This window comes from Gallinula chloropus (assembly GCF_964237585.1).
Source record: "Gallinula chloropus genome assembly, chromosome: 1".
NCBI lineage: Eukaryota > Metazoa > Chordata > Aves > Gruiformes > Rallidae > Gallinula > Gallinula chloropus.
This window is the reverse complement of record NC_140085.1, coordinates 81,902,397-81,922,778: the sequence shown is the minus strand read 5'-3', so window position 1 is coordinate 81,922,778 and position 20,382 is coordinate 81,902,397. Positions and strand designations below refer to the sequence as shown.

The 20,382-nt window shown below is 38.8% G+C and overlaps 1 protein-coding gene across 2 annotated transcripts in view; it reads left to right on the top strand.

Moving 5' to 3' along the window:
• ERC1 (ELKS/RAB6-interacting/CAST family member 1) overlaps positions 1-20,382 on the top strand; it is a gene marked incomplete at its 3' end in the record, with an annotated part of 279,280 nt that overhangs the window by 240,154 nt on the left and 18,744 nt on the right. For both annotated transcript variants that reach the window (XM_084278306.1, XM_084278305.1), the window contains one exon: positions 9,451-9,552. In XM_084278306.1, coding sequence (XP_084134432.1) covers positions 9,451-9,552 — 102 coding nt within the window. The remainder of the gene's footprint in view (positions 1-9,450; positions 9,553-20,382) is intronic.

The window sequence follows — 20,382 nt, the reverse complement described above, 5'->3', positions numbered from 1 at the left end:
GACAAATGCAATTGAAGTGGTGAGTCATATAATAATAAAAATATGTAGGGCTAAAAGAGCTGTGCTAAAAACACTGGTATATACCTTACAAAAATAAAAATACAGGATAAAGGAATGCTTTTACTGTATTTATTGTAAAGACATGGTCACAATGGACACAGATTTGAAAGCTTCCAAATTACATCAACTAGGAAAGGTGTATGTAGATACACAGGAGCAGATGGCCTATATGTGACATTTGTCGAAGCAGGGGTTGGTGATTTGGTTTTAAGATTTTCCAGTAGGATGTTTCTTGTATATAAATTCCTAGATGAGATTTTGCCAGAGTAGCTTCTCCTAGTCCGAAATCAAAACTTTCTGATTTCAGAAGAGGAGAAAAACTGTGACAACAGCGGAGTTACTAAGGCGGTTGTGTTACACAGCTTTGTTAAGCAAAGCAAGTTTACTCAGAAAAGGAGAACCAGATAGAAAGAATAATGAAGAGGGACAGAGTAAGGTAGAAGCAAGATGAGCGCAATGTGTAATGAATCTGAAGTGAAAAGGGAATGACGTCAGTCAGCTATGTCAAACAAAGCTTTTTCTATTTTTGAGAGAAATATTTGCCTGTTCTGTGTGATACTGTGTAGGTAGCTTCGAAGGCTTGCCTTCAGGTGTTTATAGATTTTGTGAGTCTAACCTTACTACTGATGGTGCTCAAGTTGCACAGGTTTAAATTATTCGCAGGATTCTTACAATGTTGGAATGCATTGCAGAATAACCTGAGACAACTTTTACATTTTGCTTTGTAAAACACATACATCACCAACCTATCAAAGTTCTTATGAGTTTATGCTCCAAAGTACATATCAGCTTGTTTTTCTCATTGCTTTTACATCTTTGTTTTTCTCTCAATTGAAAAGATGAAATTTTTAGCTTGGACCCACAGACACACCGTTGAGGAGGGGAAAAAGGAGCAAGGGGAAAAATATGATCAGGAGTTTTCTACAGCTTGAGTAACAAGGACTGTGACAAAGACTGGTATTTCCTTTCACAAATTTTAGAAGTAGCATTTCACATTTTTTTATTTGAGTGAGTTGTCCTTAGTGCGTATGTATCAAAGTAGGTCAAAGAGACTGAATAAACTGTATATATTAAACATTCAGCAGACACATGAGCTAAACATAAGAGGCTTGCTGCTGTTCACTTGAGAATTTGTAGCAATTCGACCTCCCAGCATCTAAAATAAAGGCATGGAGCACAGCATCAGAAAACTCCACTTCTTTGCAACATTTAATTCAAGGATACAATGAGAGACTACATCCAGCCTCTTACAACTTAAACAAAACATTTGGACCAGATTCTATCCTGAAGTCATCTAAAGAAGAGTTTCAATGACAGTTCTGTCCATCTGTTTAGCAGAGCTGTAGTTCCCACCAAGTAACTTTTCAATTTATTGACCATTTTCAACCAAATTTGACAGTGGGAAGGAAGTCTCAAAGATCATGTAACTTATAAGAACTTAATTAATATTCACCAGTGGGTAGAGGAGAAAAAAGTGGCCCGAGTCGTTCTCCCACACAGGGAAAGGCAAGAAGAACCGAGCCGTGATATATTTTGCTTGGCTGTAGTACATGCATGTGGCTGGCCATTCAGAATGTACATACTTTTGCACTGGTCCTGTCTGACTCTTGCCTGGAGATGCTGTGGGGGAGGTGGGCTGGAGAAAGAGATTATTATAGGGTTGAAGGCCATGCTTGGAAGATGTAGGATACAAACCAAAACACACAGATTTCATTAGCTAGGATGGATAAAATGGATAATAAAGTGGACTCCTCTGCTCTTCAAGGGTAGCCATGTGGTCTGCAAAAGAACTCAGTTCTTAACTGATGAAAGAAGTAATGAAGGCGACACAATAGATGGAGAATAGATGTAGCAGCACGATTTAGCAAAAACTAGTCACTGTTAAGCTAATTTAAATAAATGAGTCCTTTCTGCTCTTAGGGCATGTGGCAGCAGCGGATACTGATCTTACAGTGTTTGGCAGGAAATTCTGCAGTAAGGCCCTTCTCCACTGTGGCGTGGAACTGAGATCAGACATGCCCTAACAACCTGACCTGTCAGGCAGGCTTGTAGCACAGAAGATACCTGCTTACTTTAGAGCTAGAGTAGAGAGGTTTTATATGCTCACTACTGGAAGGTGAGTACAACCAGTTTCCTTACTTCATATTAAGATTTAAAACAGCAGCTCATTTTGCTTGCTGTTACTGTCTTCAGATCAATTTCAGTAAATGATTTCTGTGGTTTTGTGTAGTGTGAGGGATCCAGGATTCTTTGAAGGTATTGTCACACCATACTATTTGTGCTTTTGATCCTGCCTGAAAGTTTTTTTGATGTGTGTGCCACATAGTCAGTATAAATTAGGTTTACAATACGGTGGTTAATGTTCTCAAACTCCAGCGCTTGTTCAGACATCTTTGAGATACAGGGAAACACACCTTACTGTGCTTTCTGCTGAAACATGCAGTGGAAAGATGCCAAAAAACTAACGTACCTGGTTTGCTCCTGAGAAGTTAACTATGAGAGAAGATTTTAAATTTTTTAAAAAATATTTCCCAGTTTTAAACCTGGGAATAGGCAAATTCCAGCTCTTGATATCCTCTCTTTGGTGAGTAGTGACAAGAAAGGTTTAGGTTGGATATCAGGAAGAGGTTCTTTACTGAGACGGTGGTTGGGCACTGGAACGCGCTCCCCAGGGAAGTGGTCACAGCACGGAGCTTCACTGAGTTCAGGAAGCATCTGGACGATGCCCTCAGTCACATGCTCTGACTTGGCTGGCCCTGTGTGGAGCCAGGAGTTGGACTTTATGATCCCTTACAACTCAGGATATTCTATGACTTTATGATTCTATGAAATAATTGAGAAAGGCAGTTCTGTTACCACTGATCAGTCAGTCTTAGACACAGCTTGAGGTATCTCAACAGAGACTACCAGAGAGCTGAAGGAGCATAGCCTATGATGTTCATGTAGTGTAACACAATAAGGTATACCAAATACCTTTGGTATTGTCTTTTGTGTCACTGGTTTTCTTTGTATAGGAATCAGAGCAATAGAGTTCAATAAACTTTGTCATCAGGCAAACTCAGTTAGATACTTGTTCATCTCCTAAGAAACTAATAAAGCTCCACGAGACACATTCCTGTACAGGGAAAACTTCAGTTCAAAGTGTGTTGTTTTTTTTAATCCATCTACTTATATCTACATGTGTCAAGCCTTCATTTCTAAATGATCTGCCTCCTTTAGTTCAGTTCAAAGGTTTCTGAATATGAATTCTCCAGAATGAAGTTTCTCTGTAATTATCACATGTGGGGAGATGAATAGAAAAATGAAATCATTAAACACATAAATTAACCAGGCTGATAAAGTCTTTCACTTCGCAATGTAACATGACTGTAACATTGCCAACAGTTGATGCAGAAGCCTCTATCTCAGGTAAATCTGTGTTAAATCCTGCAGGCTTTGACAAAGCCCAGCAGCTGCATGCTGCACGTGCTCTTTGTTGGGCACACAGAAACACAGGCTCCAGGATGCACAGAACTCCAGTAATGGGAATGGTTTTAATTTGTGCACAGCTGAACATTGTGTGTGTTTGCTGCTAATGGGGGGATCTCAGTTACTAATCTTAAATGTAGCCAAAAGAAAAGCCAAACCTAATAAATGATGTGTCTTTTAAACCTTACTAAGAAAAATGACTACTCAGCATGTACCATCTTTTTACAAGCTTGAGAAATGTCTTTCAAACCATTATGTATCATTAATGGGAAGGGGGCATAGTGTAAAATGCTTGGCACAGTCAGAGACCTTCTGCTCTCAAGGTAGGTATGCACTCAAGGTAGTAGGTATAGATATACTTGGGGTAGTTATGAAGGGCATCACAGACATAACAGGTGAGGGAGGATAATTCTCCTCATGTTTTTGACAGCTGGACTCCAGCAGGGAGCTGGGTGGGTTTTTACAGCGAGTATGTCTCACAGCTTGTTCTCAGCAAATAGAAAAGGACTACCTGAAAGGCTGTTCAAGAACTTAGTTTTCAGAGATACTGAATTTGGCTCACTATTTATGGGGGAAAAAAAAAAAAACAAAACCTCAGCTTCTCCATTATATTTCTGTGTTATTAGTGGTGGAAAGGTTTCTAAACTGTTGCATTTGCATCTGTGTACTTCCAGTGAAACATTGAGCTCAGACTGGAATGGGTGACTCCTTTAACTCACTGACACGCTGTGTCCACCACGTATCCATCTGTCACAAGTACAGTCATATTAATGTTTACTTAGCGTGGGCCTTTTTAAGCTCTGTGTTACAGGATTAATAAAGCTTGTTTAGACTGTGTAGCAAAGCCAGAAATTTCCCATCTCTAATATTTTACAAAAACTGAGAAAGCAGTCACTGATGTCATGGTTTCTGCTGTGTTGCGTGGTGGAGAAGCAGATTTGATGTGAACTCTTTGAATCAGTTGCTGTGATGAGAGTATGAAGCAGGCTAGATTGATATAGACTGCACAGTTTATGAGCTAGTATCTGCTCTTTATTAGAGGTCCTGTCTAGAGATACAGACAAGTGTGACTCCAATGAATAAAATTTGGTTTCAAACACTTGCCAGGGTAATAGTTACCAGAATACTAGCTATGCTGCAGAAATGCTTAAGGAAGGCATGTCTTCTGATTATAACATATAATTTAGTGCAAGCTTTCCAATAAGAAAATATATACTCTAAAATATATCCTCCAGATTTCAAATTTATATGTGGAATTCCACTGTAAAGGACCTGTCAGACCTGGGCTGGACTCCTCCAGTTTTTACCAGCTATGTTCCAGAATATGTCTCTGACTTTCCCCAACACTTTGTGGATCAGCATCAGTTCTGTTTTTTTCTCATTTAATAATTTAACTGTGATAAAATCTATTCATTTGGTCTTCAGGGTGGAGGTGTACATAACACGCTGCTGGTGTAGCCTGCAGTGAACATAAAATAGCTTGCTGTTAGGAACCACCAGGTGAGAGTGTGCTTTGAAGCAGTATATCCATGAAGAAGGAACTTAGTGGTTCTTAAACAAAATTCACCATGGCTACAGTTTTGGCAGCTCCAATATTATAGAAGTGCTGTTTGGAATGAAAGTTTTCAGGTGTTGGCTGCATTAGAAATAGCCTACTCCATGGTAATTTCCTTGTTTACCCAAACATTTAGTGAATATAGAATACAGGCAGAAGTAAACTACATGATAATCAGAAAAAGCATCATGAAAATATAATTAAATCCATGCAGGACCATGAAACAATGAAAGAGAGCACATTTTAAAAAAGTGTTGATGCTGACCACATTGATGATTAAAACATGTTTATCTCATCTTTTTTCCCAGTGCTTTTTTGTATTAATACAACCACCTGCTGTAGCAAGGGATCGGGCAGACCTCAGGGTTAAATAGTGACAAGAAGCAAGAGGGGCATTAAGGCTAAATGTATCAGAGAGGCAAAAGGACAATTGCAGAAGTTCTGGGGGGAATAAGGGGGGAAAAAGGGAGGGTGAGCAAGATCTGATAGTGCTGTAGTTTAATATATAACCAGAAGTAGTTGGGCTCTCTGAGATACAATACCCTTGCCAATGTTATGCTCTAGACCTGTGGTACAGACTCTGGTCTGCAAACCTTTTGTGGGAACTTCTCCACAGTCATTCCCAGCTTTCAGTTTGGAGCTTGAGAATATGTGGTGGCTTTTTCCATAATTTGGAAGACAGACACTAATCTAAAAGGTTTGTGACTGTTCTTTTGCATGGTGATTGTTGGGAGAGTAAAGAGCATTGGTATGGACTTTGACAAAGTGAGTGGATTTGGTGGGAGGGTGATTGGAGGGCAAGGAATAAGGTTATGAAATCTGTTCTGTCAAAAAAACCCGAAGAAACCTTCTAGAAAAATATGAAGAAACCTATGGGGATGTGGAATTTTGTCCTCTTTTTTTTATTCTAGCATTTTATCTGCACATGCATGTAGAAGGCACCTGTAATGATACATGGTAGATTTTTAAGCAAAATTTGGATCTGACATCCAGTTCTTATTGTCACTACTTCTGCTTATAAGCTCTGGAGCTTTTAGACAAAAGCACTCCTGACACAACTGATTTGTCTGCACTGCTCCTTTATTTTCTCACAGGACATAGTGGTTAAACCACTTTGTTGTTCATACTTTTTACAGTGATGTAGAAATGTTTGCCCTAGGGTCTGAGCCATAACCTCATAAGGTAGGAGAGGATTGTATGATAGCACCATGACAAAGCAGTTCAGGACTGCAAGATGTTGGAGTGGTTCCCCACAGTAAAGTAAATAGCCATATATTCCAGAAATTTCCATCCTTTTGAACATTTGCTTTCTAGAGAGGAGGAATAGGAGAGAAACGAGTTCAGGTATTTCCAGTTATTGTAAAAAATTTCAATTTATCAGTTAGTATTTTAGTCCTAAGCAGAAGATAATTAGAAAAAATATTGTATTATAAATTATAGTTGCAACACTGCTTGGAATTTTAATGTAGGAAACTTTTAGTGGTATCCATCAGGAAATAAACTGCATTTCCTCCATCTCTTGATTTTCGCCTCATTACATATGTGTTAATTAGATCTGTAGTGAAACCTCAATACTGGTTTTCGTGTTTCCTTGACAGGACTTGAGTATCATGGACATGCACTCTTAGATCAACAGCAGAAGCAGTGGAAGGTCAGGTTAGATAAAAGGGGGAACAAGGAAAATGCCCTTTCAGGCAAAGTGATCCTGTATGATTGTCATCATCTGGATGCTGCTGAGATTGTTCTGGGTTAAAATGTTCAAAGGGCTGTAACAGAGTTAAGCAGCTAAATCATATCTAGCAGTTAGGAGTAATCTTGGAACTTGTCTCCCATTTCTTTTGGTAACTTCAGCCTTGATAGCTGTAAAATTATCTTTAGAGGAGAAGCCCAGATAATAAAAATTGCAGCATATTTTTCATTGAAGTGGACCTCTACGTTCAACCACATGCTGAGGGCATCACTAACTGAATAAGCTTGCTCAAGGCCTTGTCCAGCTGCATTTTCAGTATCTCCAAGGATGGAGATGCCACAGCCCTTTGGCAACTGGTGTTTGATGATCCTCATTATCAATAGAATTTCCTGATCTCTGATGAGAATTTTCTGTGTTCCAATTGACATCCCTCATCTCTTGTCCTGTCCACTCCAGAAAGAGTGTGGCTTCATCTTCTCTATTTCTGCCCATCAGGTAATTAAAGAAACCTCCTCTTTTTCAAGCTAAACCAGCCTAATTCTCTCAGCCTCTTTTCATAATTTCCTACCAAGTATTAATAGTAGGATATTGTACTTGAAGTTAAATGACAGAAGTACACAGCGTCTTCAATTCCACTTCAGACTTTTGCGTGAGAGCGGCTGTGCTTTAAACATACAGATCTTGGTATTTTTCCTTTCCTGTAACATAGGGGGAGGGGGTTCATACTGGACCATAAAACAAGCTGCCTTCTCTGGGAATAGCTATTTTTTGTCTCAGAAAGGTTAATGTACTGTACTAGCATTCTCCTATACTTCTGTTTTTCAATAGATTTTTTCACATACTCGCTGAAAGTAATTAAATTATTATTATAAAAGCCTAAGATTTCCAAAGAACTGCGAAATCATTTGAAATCAGTAGCTCTCATTGCAAAAAAGAAATTGTTAAAAAAACAACCTTTAAGAAAAAAAGGCATTGAGAAAGTGCCTTTGCAATAAACTGATTGTTAGTGTAGCATGTTTCAAGCAGTGATTTATGAATGGTGAGTCAGACTTAGAATTCAAAACTCGTTTGACAAAACAGAGCAAACAATATAAAGATTTTGTATGATTAAATTCCTTATTGCTTAAGCTCAATTTGCTATTAGCTTTTGTTAAATTAATCCAAAATAAAATCAAATCAAGACCCAAACCCTGGACCTTCTCTGCAACGACCTGAGTACAGTCAAGTAGAATCTGCATTCTCCAACCTCAAGATGCTCATTAAAATTAGAGTTTTCAGTGGGAAACCATTCAGTTGTGAAGGGATTGAGTCAACTGCTGGCATTTTTACAATGAGTTTTGTGTTGCCATTTAAGATGCTTAATTTTAGTGCATCTCTTATGATTTAGTATGTCTAACTGTACAGAATTTACTGTGTACCATATCTAACATAGATCTGGGTAGTTTTTTTAATTTTTTTTTTTTTTTTGGAACAAGGATTTCACAAAGCTCAAAATGGGGCTTTTACCTTATGAGCTGGGAGGAGAAATGCCATCACTCCGTTTTGGGTCCACTCCAGGTGTGAGCACCCATTGACAGTGGTACCCGCATAACTTGAAGTGAAGCAGCTGACAGAGGGTCAGCAGTTGGCTTTGCAAGACCCTAGACCCAGCTCTTTCATAGTTCCCTTGAGGCTACTCACAGAGTGTCAGTGAATGGTCTGTGTAAGCCCTGATGGGGAGGGGGAACATTTTGCCCAGGTGGGTTTCTTTTATTGTTTTTTCATTGGTGTTTGTAGGTACTTGGGGACCTCGTTTCAGGATAGTCTGTTAAAAGGGCTTTATCTCACTAACGCTTTTCCTTTGCAGTATATTTTGATTTTCATTGCAATTGCTTATCTAGAACAGTAACGATAAAGTATTCCATTTATTCTCAGACAATTTATTTTATATTTTGTCCTTCTAAAAATCATGTATCCTCTGGGTCTGGAAATTTTCTGAGAAGTTGAAGAGACGCTAAGAACAAGCTAAGCCACTTGTTTTGTATTTTGTTAATTCATTGCTTGACTGGATGCAGTTTGTATTTTTACTTGAAGTTATTATGTCACCTTTTCTTCCCAAAGGCTTAATTTATTTTTTTATTTCCTCACAGGAAGGTTTTTCTGTAATTCACATTTTTCTGATGAAGCTCAGGATTTTCCTAATCTTTGATATATCAGTTGAAAACTGATTTGCATATTGAAACTGGGTGGATGTGTAATTAATAAGTTATGCTCAGCATTCTTTTTTTCAGCTTGTTCACTTTTTTTTAACTTATTACTTTTTTGGGGTTTTGGTTTTTTTAACCAACTTAGGCACATCTCAGCAATGTTTTCACTGCATTGTTCTCCAAATTGGTGTTTGAACCTTAATCCCAAGGTTTAATAAGAAGAAATTAATTTCTTTGTGTACACATGTATAGCACAAGGTTTAGCAAAGACACATCAGATGAGCCACCTTAGCCTCAAAGCTAAGAGGGTTGGTATATGCCTCAGTTTTTATCATTCCTCTATAGTAATAGCTTCTAATGAATTATGTAGGTCTTACTTGTTTCCATGTAAGGGCTTTAGACACACAAGATAGCATAAATACCCTGTTCTTTTTAGTCCAAACAATCACATTAGAAAGTGGACTGAGTTTCGTCTTTTTTTTCCTGAGCAGACTCAGAACCGCATGAAGCTGATGGCTGACAACTATGAGGATGACCACCTGAAATCCTCATCCCATTCCAACCAAACCAACCACAAACCCTCCCCTGACCAGGTAATGTGTCTCTTTTTCTCACTTTTAAAGTAATTTTTGCAATGGGGGTTGATTGTTTTGAGTGGTATGTAATTTTCCCTGACATGCTTGCAGTACCTTGGAACAAAAATAGGTTTCTAGAGTGCAGTTATAAACCAGAAATGGATGTTGCTGTTGTGTCGGCTTCCTTGAAGACTCCTGAAATGCGAACAAAGAGTTCCCAGTACCAAGCTGTTATTAAGTGGGTGGAGAAGAGGGGGCAGACAATGAAAGGGAAAAAAGAAACATTACTCTCTTAAAATGCAAGACTGGAGTCCTGTCTGGCATATTCAGAATTTAGTAACCCAGGCATACTGCTTGAGTGTGTGGAGTGTCCAGGACTGTTTCTCGTCTTCGGTAGCAGGAAATCATGCTCCAGGATCAGCTTTCTGATCTATGGATTGCATACGAGCAGTTCCCTTCATTTCCCATGAGGAAATCCCGGCCTCTGTGCCAAATGAGCACAGACTGCTCCCTCACAAACTCAATGGGCCATGAACTGAAGGAAAATCAATTTACCATCTCCAAGGCAGTGAGGAGCCTCCTGTGTCATTTACAAAGCACAACCGTGTGCTTGATAACTATCAGAGAGATTACCTATCCCTTGTGGAGCATAGAAAATGCCAACATAATTGCATATCCCATGTTGTAATCTCATCCATTCCAGTTTAATTAAAATATTAGTGATCATTAATCACTGTCTTGGCAAAGTAAAGGAATGTTTGGCACTCCTTTTTGCCCTCTGGCTCATCTAGAAATTGTTGAGATTTGAAAGAAGGCATAGGATTGTAGAATGGTTTAGGTTGGAAAAGACCTTCAAGATCATCAAATCCAACTGTCTATCCACTCCTACTAGGTCCAACGCTAGACCATGACACCAAGTACAACATCTGTTATTCTTTTAAACCCCTCCAGGTATGGTGACTCAACCACCTCCCTGGGCACCTCCAGCTCCCTGTTCTAATATCTAGCAACCTTTTCAGTAAAGAATTTTTTCCTAATATGCAACTGATGCAACTTCAGGCCATTTCCCCTTGTCCTGCCACTAGCTATGAGGGAGAAGAAACCAACACCCCCAGAGAGTGATTCTAAACCCTTACCAGCTTTGTAGCCCTTCTCTGGACACACTCAAGCATCTCAATGTCCTTGTAGTGAGGGACCGAAAACTGAACACAGTACTCCAGGTGCGACCTGCCCAGTGCTGGGTACAGGGGAAGTACCACTTCCCTCCTCCTGCTGGCCACACAGTTCCTGATGCAGGCCAGTATGCCACTGGCCTTCTTGGCTGCCTGGGCACACTGCCAGCTCTTGATCAATACCCCTAGATCTCTCTCCTCCAGACAGCTCTTGAGCCACTTAATCTAGACAGCTCTCGAGCATCTTAATCTGGACCTTGAAGCATCAACCTAGTGATAAGCAGAAATTATGGATAGGGTACAAGAGGAAAATGGTTTTAAAAAGTTACATATTCACCTTGTAAAAACAGATCTTTTAAAAAAAATACCTCTTTTCATGTCTGTATCAGAAGACAATAAGAGGTATATACAAAGCAGGAAAAGTCTTATGTTCAGAGCAACTTCCATTTGCATCTTGCTTTAATACCTTCTTCCAGATGGAAACGGTAAATTGACTGGCTTGAGTTTTCTGCAGTGTTTTTGGAAAATGTTGGTCGTCTTTAGGAAACTAAAGTTGTTAATGCTGCAAATTAAATGGCTTTCCTAATCTCAGTTTGGAGGAAATGTTAGAATATCTGTTGTTTATACACTGCAAGTCTACAGTGAAATTAAGGCATTTCCAAAATGTAGCTGTACATGCTTCCAGATGAATGCAGCATAGCATTCATGGATGGAATGAAAAGATAAAATGTAAAGAAAATATAATAAAACAGTTAAGAAAGTTCTCACAAAGACCTTACAGGGAAGGGTAGTTGGGAGGAGAGGGCAGAAGAGTCTGTGCTCTCCCTTTGCATTAGGGCCATTTTAAAAGCTGACAAAGCCTACTAGAGAGCAAAACAAGCTGTCCTTCCACGTGGTTCAAATGTCACATAAGGAATTAAACACTTTTCAGTACTATTTGTACTTATGTATGTGCTTTAAATACTAACCAATTCTTTATTTCATTCCCATGCTGCTCTGGGGCTTTTCTCCCATTGCCACCTCTGCACCACTAGGATGAGGAGGAGGGTATTTGGGCATAACCAGTCAGATGCTCTTAGTGCAGCCATTTTGTTCAGAACGGTGAGAATCCACTTTTCTTGCCAATAGTAAAGTTTCCAGCACTCACTTGCATCTTTCTCCCATGTGCTTTGTGAAACCTGGTTGTGCTCCTTCGCCCTTGCTTCCATAGTTTCTGCATGAAGGTGTTTCTTCTGTGTTTCTGTGTAGTTTGTGATTTTCTTCTTCTAATCATCATGTCATTGTTTCATTATATTGTGGGGAGAACCTTCCAGGGCATGTAATTGAGTTTCTATGCAAAACAAGCTCTTAATGTGTATGAGAGAACAGGAAATGTCTCTTGTATCATTTATCATTGACTTCATGGAGGAAATGTTTTCAGTCGGATTCTTTTTCAAAGCAGTTTGTGCTGTAGCCAAATCTATGTATGCTTTTTCAATTCTGGTTAGCAAAGAATTTGTTCAGAGATAATGTTCCTTCCGAAGATAATGTTCCTCCTGAAGCTTTTAAGCATGTTGACATCTGCTGCTGAGTTTGCTGCCATGCATGATGGCGTAACTAGTCACCGATACTTATCGGCTCCAAATAGATGTTTCTTGATATGGACTTAGAATATAAATTTTCTGTAAACTTGATGGCAAAGAGGAATACCCCCCTTAACCATCCCCTTGACCTTCCCCTCTCCCTTCCATTCTCAAAACAATGGGAGAGAAATTGGTAGCTGTTTGTCATTTAAAGTAAATTTTGTTTCTCTACATCTGCACCCAGTTTTCTCTTTTCAAATTGTGTCCACAATAACCTGTTTTCAGAAGAGAAGGCAATACACAGGACAGAAGCCTTCTCCTTGTGCCTGTTCTCTAGCAAAAAAGAAAACCCCCTTTACTAAACAGGAGCATTGGTATAGAGCTTCAAACGTCAAATATTATTAAGCTTCAGTACATATGATTCATGTAAGCCTTGTAGTATCAGTTTTAAAGCAGAATACATTTATTTGAAGTACTGTAGGTATTTTAAAGGACTGAGATGCAGTACTATATTTTTAAAATTTATATGAAACTTTTTCTTTCTTCCTTACCCCTATAAGAAAAAATATTTCACATGAGATTTTTCACTGTTTTTCTCAGAATTTGATTTTTTCCGTGTCAATTATTTGAAAAAAAACTCTTCTGAAAATTTCTATGGAAATTTTGGACCCTTGCATTTCTGAAAAATATGGCTTTATATGAGATTTGTAAAACATTCATGAAAGAACAAGTTACTCTCTCCTCTTTGCACTTGGTCGATTAATTGCAGCCTTACATGTCTGCCTGCCTGTATAGATCAGATCCCTCTTTTCAAGTCAACCATCTGAAAAATTTAATCTAACTGCCAAACTTGAATTTCATGCCTTGGGGTTTGAACTGAGAAAATCTCTTTAATAGAAAAAGTTGATAAAATGCCTCGTTACTTTGCACCCACTGTTGATTTCACATTCTGGATGTATCGCCACTCTTACAATGGTTGTGTGTTAGTATGAAATAAAAGTTTAGAGGCAATGCTTGTAAAGTTCTGATGAAGCCTGGCAATTAAACAGGAAAGATCAGGTAAGTGATGGAAAGGAAGAAGATTCACTATGAAGGTAGGAATAATTCTGATTTTCATTCTAAAGCAAACATGGAAGTTGTGTAGAAAACACTGGTAGATATTTCTCTTTTCCTCTCCCATCTGCTGCTACATTTATCAACGCAACTGTGCTAAGGGTATGGTTTTTCTTACTTTACTGAATTAATGGGTGGTTCACATTAACTGCAGCATATCTCTCTGCTTTGTTCTTGAGGCATTTTCCTCAGGATAGTGTGTTACAGAATATCCTAGTCAAAACAATGAAGCAGGCGGCATCCTTCTCTTACATGCACCTCATCTGAGAAACAGGTCAGCCTCATCTTGCATGTATCAACTGTGAAAGCATGAAGGTGATTGATGCCTCCCAAGCCAGTTATTCCCAACAAAGTACGGTACTACCATGATATCCCGTGGTACATTCAATGAAAAAGCCCTTATTCTCTTTATGAAAGCAAAGATGTTTTAAGTCACAGAGTCCCTAATCTGCATATATTAAATTAAATGTAGGTATAACAATGACAGAAAAGTGACTGATACATAGGACTTGACAATAATTTCCTTTAGGTCTGAGGATGTAATCACCTCTGGTCCAAGATAAAATGGAGACCACCAAAATCCACATAATAGCAAACTACATGATTTTCATGTTTTGGGGTTTAAGGCCTTTCTCCTCCAGCATTCTGGAATTGACTGAAAATGTTACTATTTAACTATGCCAGTTCTGTACATGACAGTATTATCAGATACAGCTCTGCCTGAAATGAAGTGCTGTTTCTAAACATATGTGCCTCTTCTGTAGTTGCAGAGAATGGTAGTTTATATCTCAGTTTATGGGTCAATGTAAATACCATCTTTCATCTTGAGAGAGTCTCTCCTAGGCTTTTTCTCTAGGTTTGTTTCCTTTTCACTCCATTTAATCGCCAGATAGAGCTCTCTCCTCCTCTGTATCCAAACGTGTTACAATGTGCTTTCTCATGAGGATGTCCCCTTGTCCTTCTCAAATACCAAAGTGGTCAGGCCAGCAGTTTGTATTGATTTTATTCACTTTTAGAAGGTAGTGTTAATTTACACTTCCTGATACCTAACACGAGAGGGTATGTGTGTCTGCTTCTGTACATGAGCTTCCCAGGCTGCTCGGTTCATCTGGTCTTCTTGTGAAGCACAGCCGCGCTACCTTCCACCCAAGGAAGTGCCTCAGAAATCTGCTTGTGTCACCTCTGCTGTCAGAAATGAGGACTGCTTTTGTTGAATAGGTGTAGTGGGTTTAGGATCACAAGAAACTGTTGGAAGAGCGAAAGACAATCAAATTAATGGACACGGGGAAAAGTGAGGAGAGAGGAAAAGTGCTAAGGGCAAGACCAGGGGCAGAGCAAAACTGAAACTGTGGGAACTGATAGATTTACCCTGGTATGTAATTTATACGTACTGTATGTGTGGTTTTATATATGTGTGCTGTAGTAGAGCACTTTTCTTCCAGTCTTACATGGCTTTGGCTTGCAGTAGGAGTTGGAGTCGAATAGATGCTGTCACTAGACAAGCTTTTTGAACTCGTTCTGTGGAAGCATTGTCTATTAATGGTTGCCAGCAAATCCTGAAGTCACAGATACGCCTGCTAGCAGCAAAACATTTGGTTTTGCTGTGCTTGAATTCCAGGAACAAACTCTGAAAATTAATTCTATTCTTACTAGAGTAACAGTGGAATGGTTAAAGAGCTAGCATTGAACTGGAGTGCATAAAAATGGGGATTTTTCCAGATTATGAAAATATTGACACATCCCTACTACATTAAAATATTGCAAGACAAAAAGCCTCTTAGAGGTGACATTTTCCTTGAAGGTTTGACATATTTTAACACAGAAGCAGTAAGTATTGCAAGTTGACTGCAGAAGACACAAGCATAATTTAATACATCTCTTAAGATTTAAAAGGTGATATCTTTGGTGGGTAAGCAGGAAAATATTTGAATCATTTTTAAGAACTGAAAAGCAGTCCATTCAAGTAAATCTCATACAATCCTTGTCCAAAGTGGTATAAATTATAACTCACAGCAGATTACACGTATCCACTGTGCACCAAAGGCTACATTTTCATGTAGTAATTTGACTTTGCTGAGAGTTTTTCTTTAGACAAGAGTCTTATACACCTGAAGCACTTTAAAAAGACAGAAAGACATCAACATGAAGATTTTTTAGTTAATTCAATGTGAATTTTTTAACAATAGTTTTTAATCGAGAGCTCATAATATTGTAAAGGACATCTTTAATGAATATATTGTTTCTGAAAGCAGACTCATTCTGTGATTATTAAAGGGTAATGGAACTTGAGTGGCATTTTTGTATTCTATTTATTAGGACAAAGGTATTAAAAGGGTTAAAGTAAGAACGATAGAAACTGCTAAATCTCATAGAGAAGTTGATACTAGTAGACGGATGCAAAAAACCAGCTCAGTGCTTGAGGTTGTAAGCTATGTGTTTCTAACTTGTGTCTGCAGAGCAATTTTGTCCCCTAGGAAAGCCAGGATGAGCATCCATAATTTCCTTTTTGCTTGTTTTGGATGGAGCATTTATTTATTTCCATCTTACAGCTAGAAGGAAATGCCTGAGTGGACACCTAGAGGAAAGTGGCAAAAGTAGATGACAAGCAACAGGTCGTAGTCTGAAGAACTCTACTATGGTGTTAGAGTAAGAGGGAGAGGAATAATGACATTGAGGGTGATAGAACAGAACGTCCCAGGACTTAACCTTTGCCACAGCTGTCAAATCTCACAGTTTTCATTGAGATCACTACAGAACTAAAAGTGTCTGTACTGTGGGAAGCTTGAGAAGAATATTGATTTAATTTTTTTTGGTGCTTGGATTAATATACTGATTTATTTTAGCAAAGTAAATGCTGATGTTCATGATGAGTCCATTTTCAAATGATTGCACAGGCATTCATTCACTGTATAAATGTGATCTTTCTCTCCATGTGAGACACATTTTGTGCTCACAGCATATAGAGAGCTGCTTGTCCTACTGTCATACTTTTTTTAGGTTCTGAGTATTATCCCTATTACAGTGTGACCTCATAAGCTTTTTAAATAAATTTATTTTCACTATGGTCTTTAGTTGTTAGATCATGCAGAATGGTCAAAACCACCAAGCTTTCATGCCTGACTCATATTACAATGTAATTTACTGGACACAGTACTAGACCACGACTCAGAAGATAAATTCTTTCCCAGCATCATCTCCAACCACTTGCTTGTTCTCTTTCTTCTTGTCTCAAATTCTCTAATTGTAAAATGAGCTGAAGTTTTTGTAAAATGGGAGTTCTGCTTGGGAAAAGTGCTAGGTAATATTATTACAGAATATTCTAAAATAGTATTGTTACAGTGATACTATGGTGATTCTAATAGCTCATTTTGAATTTGTTCCCAAAATCATGTTAGATTTATATTTGACTCAATTTATTAATACTTCTTACTTTTCCTTCCAAGATCCTATTTCTTCCCAAAAAAGGGAAAATAAACCATATGTTCAACATTTCAGAGAGCTGGCATTCCAGCATGCTGAACAAAGCTCTTTAGACTGCTGCCTCTTCTTCTTCATTGTCATCCCTTGTCCTTTGAAGGGTCATTTCTTCCTCTCTCTAAAAATCTACAGATTAACTCCATAGTATATAAATAATTTTATCATCATTATAGTTCTTCATACAAATGTGTAAAAACACTGTGAAAGACGGTTTCTTATGCTTGCCTTAGGGACATTCCCTGTGCAAAATTTGAAGGCAGCTATATGAAAGAATTCTACTTTATTTAAACATTATCACTTGGCTTGACTGAGAGATAAGATGGCAGATTTTTCTCATACTGGTGACAGCCAGGGCTCCTCACGCCCACTTTCCAGATGGGCAACCCTTTAGAAAGAACCCTAATGTGATGCACTCAAATAAGGTGATGTAACTAATTAATCGTTACAAAGGCAAAACTTGGAATACGGTTGTCCTGATTAATCACAGGACCTGCCTTCCACCCCTGCTTTTCTGGGACCCTGCTCCTGTGGGCATCATCATTAATTATGAAACTGAAAGACTCCTGTGCTGTCAGTCTCAGGCAAGGAGACACAAAGTGTTCATGGACTGACAATTACTGCTCCAAAGATGTACAATTCAAAATCCTGGTTTAGCTGTCATATAATTGTCTCTTCTTTTCAAGCCTTTTAAAGCTTTGCCTTTCTTCAGAGAATCACCTTTTCTCCTTTGGCTGCAATAACTCTGAATAACACAAAGCCTTTTGCAGTAACCTTCTCACTTTAGTGTAAGTAACAATCCCGTTATGGGGGAGTGAACAACGTCAGTGATGCAGATATCAAGCCTAATGTTTCCTTTTATGGTTAATCTTGTACCATTCCTTTCCATGCCTTTCCGCCTTCTCTCTTATTCCATACCCATATTAGCATGCAATCTTTTTCCCAGTAAGTAAAGACTACTGTTAGACTGGGATGGGCTAACCTGGAGAAAAATACTGCCCTTAAAATGATGGGAACTTCTGCTCCTGTTTTTTTCTTTGTTTCTGGGGACAGTTCTGCTAGCGTGGCTTTTTAAAAACATGCTACTATTTTGCTATCTACATAACTATTTTATGTTTGAAGACTATATTCTCTGCATGAGAATGTAGTATCTATGAACACAAAAGAGCTGATCTTGATACACTGTTCATCCTCTTTCTGATCCCAGAATGATAAGACGAAGATTTCCAGATGGAATTTTGTAATCTGCAGCTCTGGGATGAATTAAGCACTCACAATGGAGGTGTAACTGGATTGTATCACTGTCTTCCTATTATTCTTACAGATCAAAGAAGAACACAAGTAGATGCTTATATTCTAAAATATTCAAAACAGATGGCTGGTTTCTTTTTGTAGAGATTTGTGCTTTTCAGCAAAACAACTGCAAAAAGGCCATTATTCATTTCTACTAAATGAGATTATTCCAGGTCTGTGTCTTATTTGCTGGTTTGATTTGCAGCTGAATATGATCTTCCACTAGAGGCTTGATCTTTGTAGCGAGCAGGAATTCTGTACTCAAACATTTTTCTTCCAGCACCCATCCACATGCCAGGATGCAACAATGCAAGGCCAGCAGCTTCTGCAAGCTACAAGTACGCTGTTGGTGATCTAAGGCAGAATGGAGCTGAGCTCTGGCACTCACAGGCAGGATAGAGACAGAAGTGAAATAGCTGCAGCCAGGCTGGGGATGTTGCTGCCAGCACCTCTGAATTGTGAGTTAGGAGGGAAGAAGCTGGGGGCTGGGAGAGGGAAACAATACTAGAGTAGAGAAAGAATCAAGCCCAAACCTGCTTTCCAACATGTTAACTATGAAAATAATCTCAAGAGAAATATGACTAAAATAAAACCTGATAGGGGCATGTAGCCAATCTAGACGCTGTATTTTCCTGGCTGGTAAAGTTCATAATTACTTATGGAGATGCCAGGATTTACAGTTCCAACTCATAGTAGGCTCACCACAGGCAACCCAGCTACATCTGTTTATTTTATCTAACATGTAGATAGGAATTATTATATATATTCATATAAATAGGTATACTGATTAATGGGATTTTGCATTTGCATGTAGAGCAAACAACTCTTACAAGAATTCTTAAAGATGGATTACCCGGGTCTTTGGTGGCTTCATGTGGCTTTGCTTTGTGTCATGTACCAGGTAGAGTGCTAGGAGAGCAAAATGAAGACCCAGTGTTAGAGAGGGATGAGGCAAAGATTCACAGCACCTGCGGACAGGGAGGTTATAGTTCATCTGAGCAGAAAAAGCACTGATTGTGTTCTCTGGTAGCCTGCTTAAGAAATGCCTTCTGTTTTCCATTAGCAATGGGGCAGACAGCAGGGAGGCAGAAAAACGCAGTTGCTGATACATAAGCATTCCCATGGACAGAGTCTCCCAGGGTATGCACTGCAACCTTCTGCTTTCAAACAAAAGCATACTAGCCACTGTTTCCTTTTATCCCATGTAATAGGAAGAAGCAATAGACAAAATACAGTACAGCAAGGAATGTCACGGTTACATAGATAGCAAGTGCTAGAAAGCTTGAATGGATTAAAAATACAAGCAGTTTGTTCTTTCTTCTTCTCGAGCTGCTTTGTGTTATTGTAGAGAAGGACTCAGCATAAAATCGAACGGATTCTGTGAAATCAGAACTTGCTTGATTACACCTACAAAGGTTTGATCAAGAGGATGCTATTTAAATCCAGTGTTGCATACAAGCTGCAAGCAGTTGTTAGACTATTTTCACTTGCTGTGTGAATGCTTGCTTTTTTCTCGACAGTGTTCTAATTGTCAATATTGTAAGTCTTACTACCCAGTTTCACAGCTTTCTATACTTTTATTATTCAAAATATTAACCTGATATTTAACACAACTTACAGAAAAGAGCTTTTAATAATATATTGAAGTGGGAGATTTTAGGTTCTTTGTAGATCTTGCCCTACTATACCCACCCTGTTTTGCTCCATAACTAAGCTGCCATGTTGCTGGATTCCCCAAGAAATTTTGAGGACAAAAGAAAGCTTAGACACCTAAAAACAGCATTTCAATTTGTATGTTCTGATCTCATCTTGCAGTTATGCCACACATTTCTCTCTTCTGCCTCAGCTGTGGAAGAGGCATATGGACTCGGACTGTTAAGGGAGGAAGAGATGCGATGTTTGTACAGTGCAATTGGTTATATTTAGGGGCGAGGCTTTGGGCAAATGCTTTTACTTTTGGAAGTAAGGGATTGATGGAACAGGTGAAATTGAAGGTGGATTACCTGTATGTGGAAACCCTTTTCATCTGTGCTGAGGTACCTCGTTCCTGAAGGTTCATATTCCCCAATGGTTTGGTTACAAGCTTCTCACGGTCCCGCCAGTGGATTTCAGTTCTGATCTACAGTAGTCCGTGCTGTTCCACACAGAGTTCCCTGCAAGCTTGTGCTCCACAGCCCATGTAAGCAGAAGTTGCCAACGTAATGTAAAAGCACTTCTGGATTTGTGATGTAGAA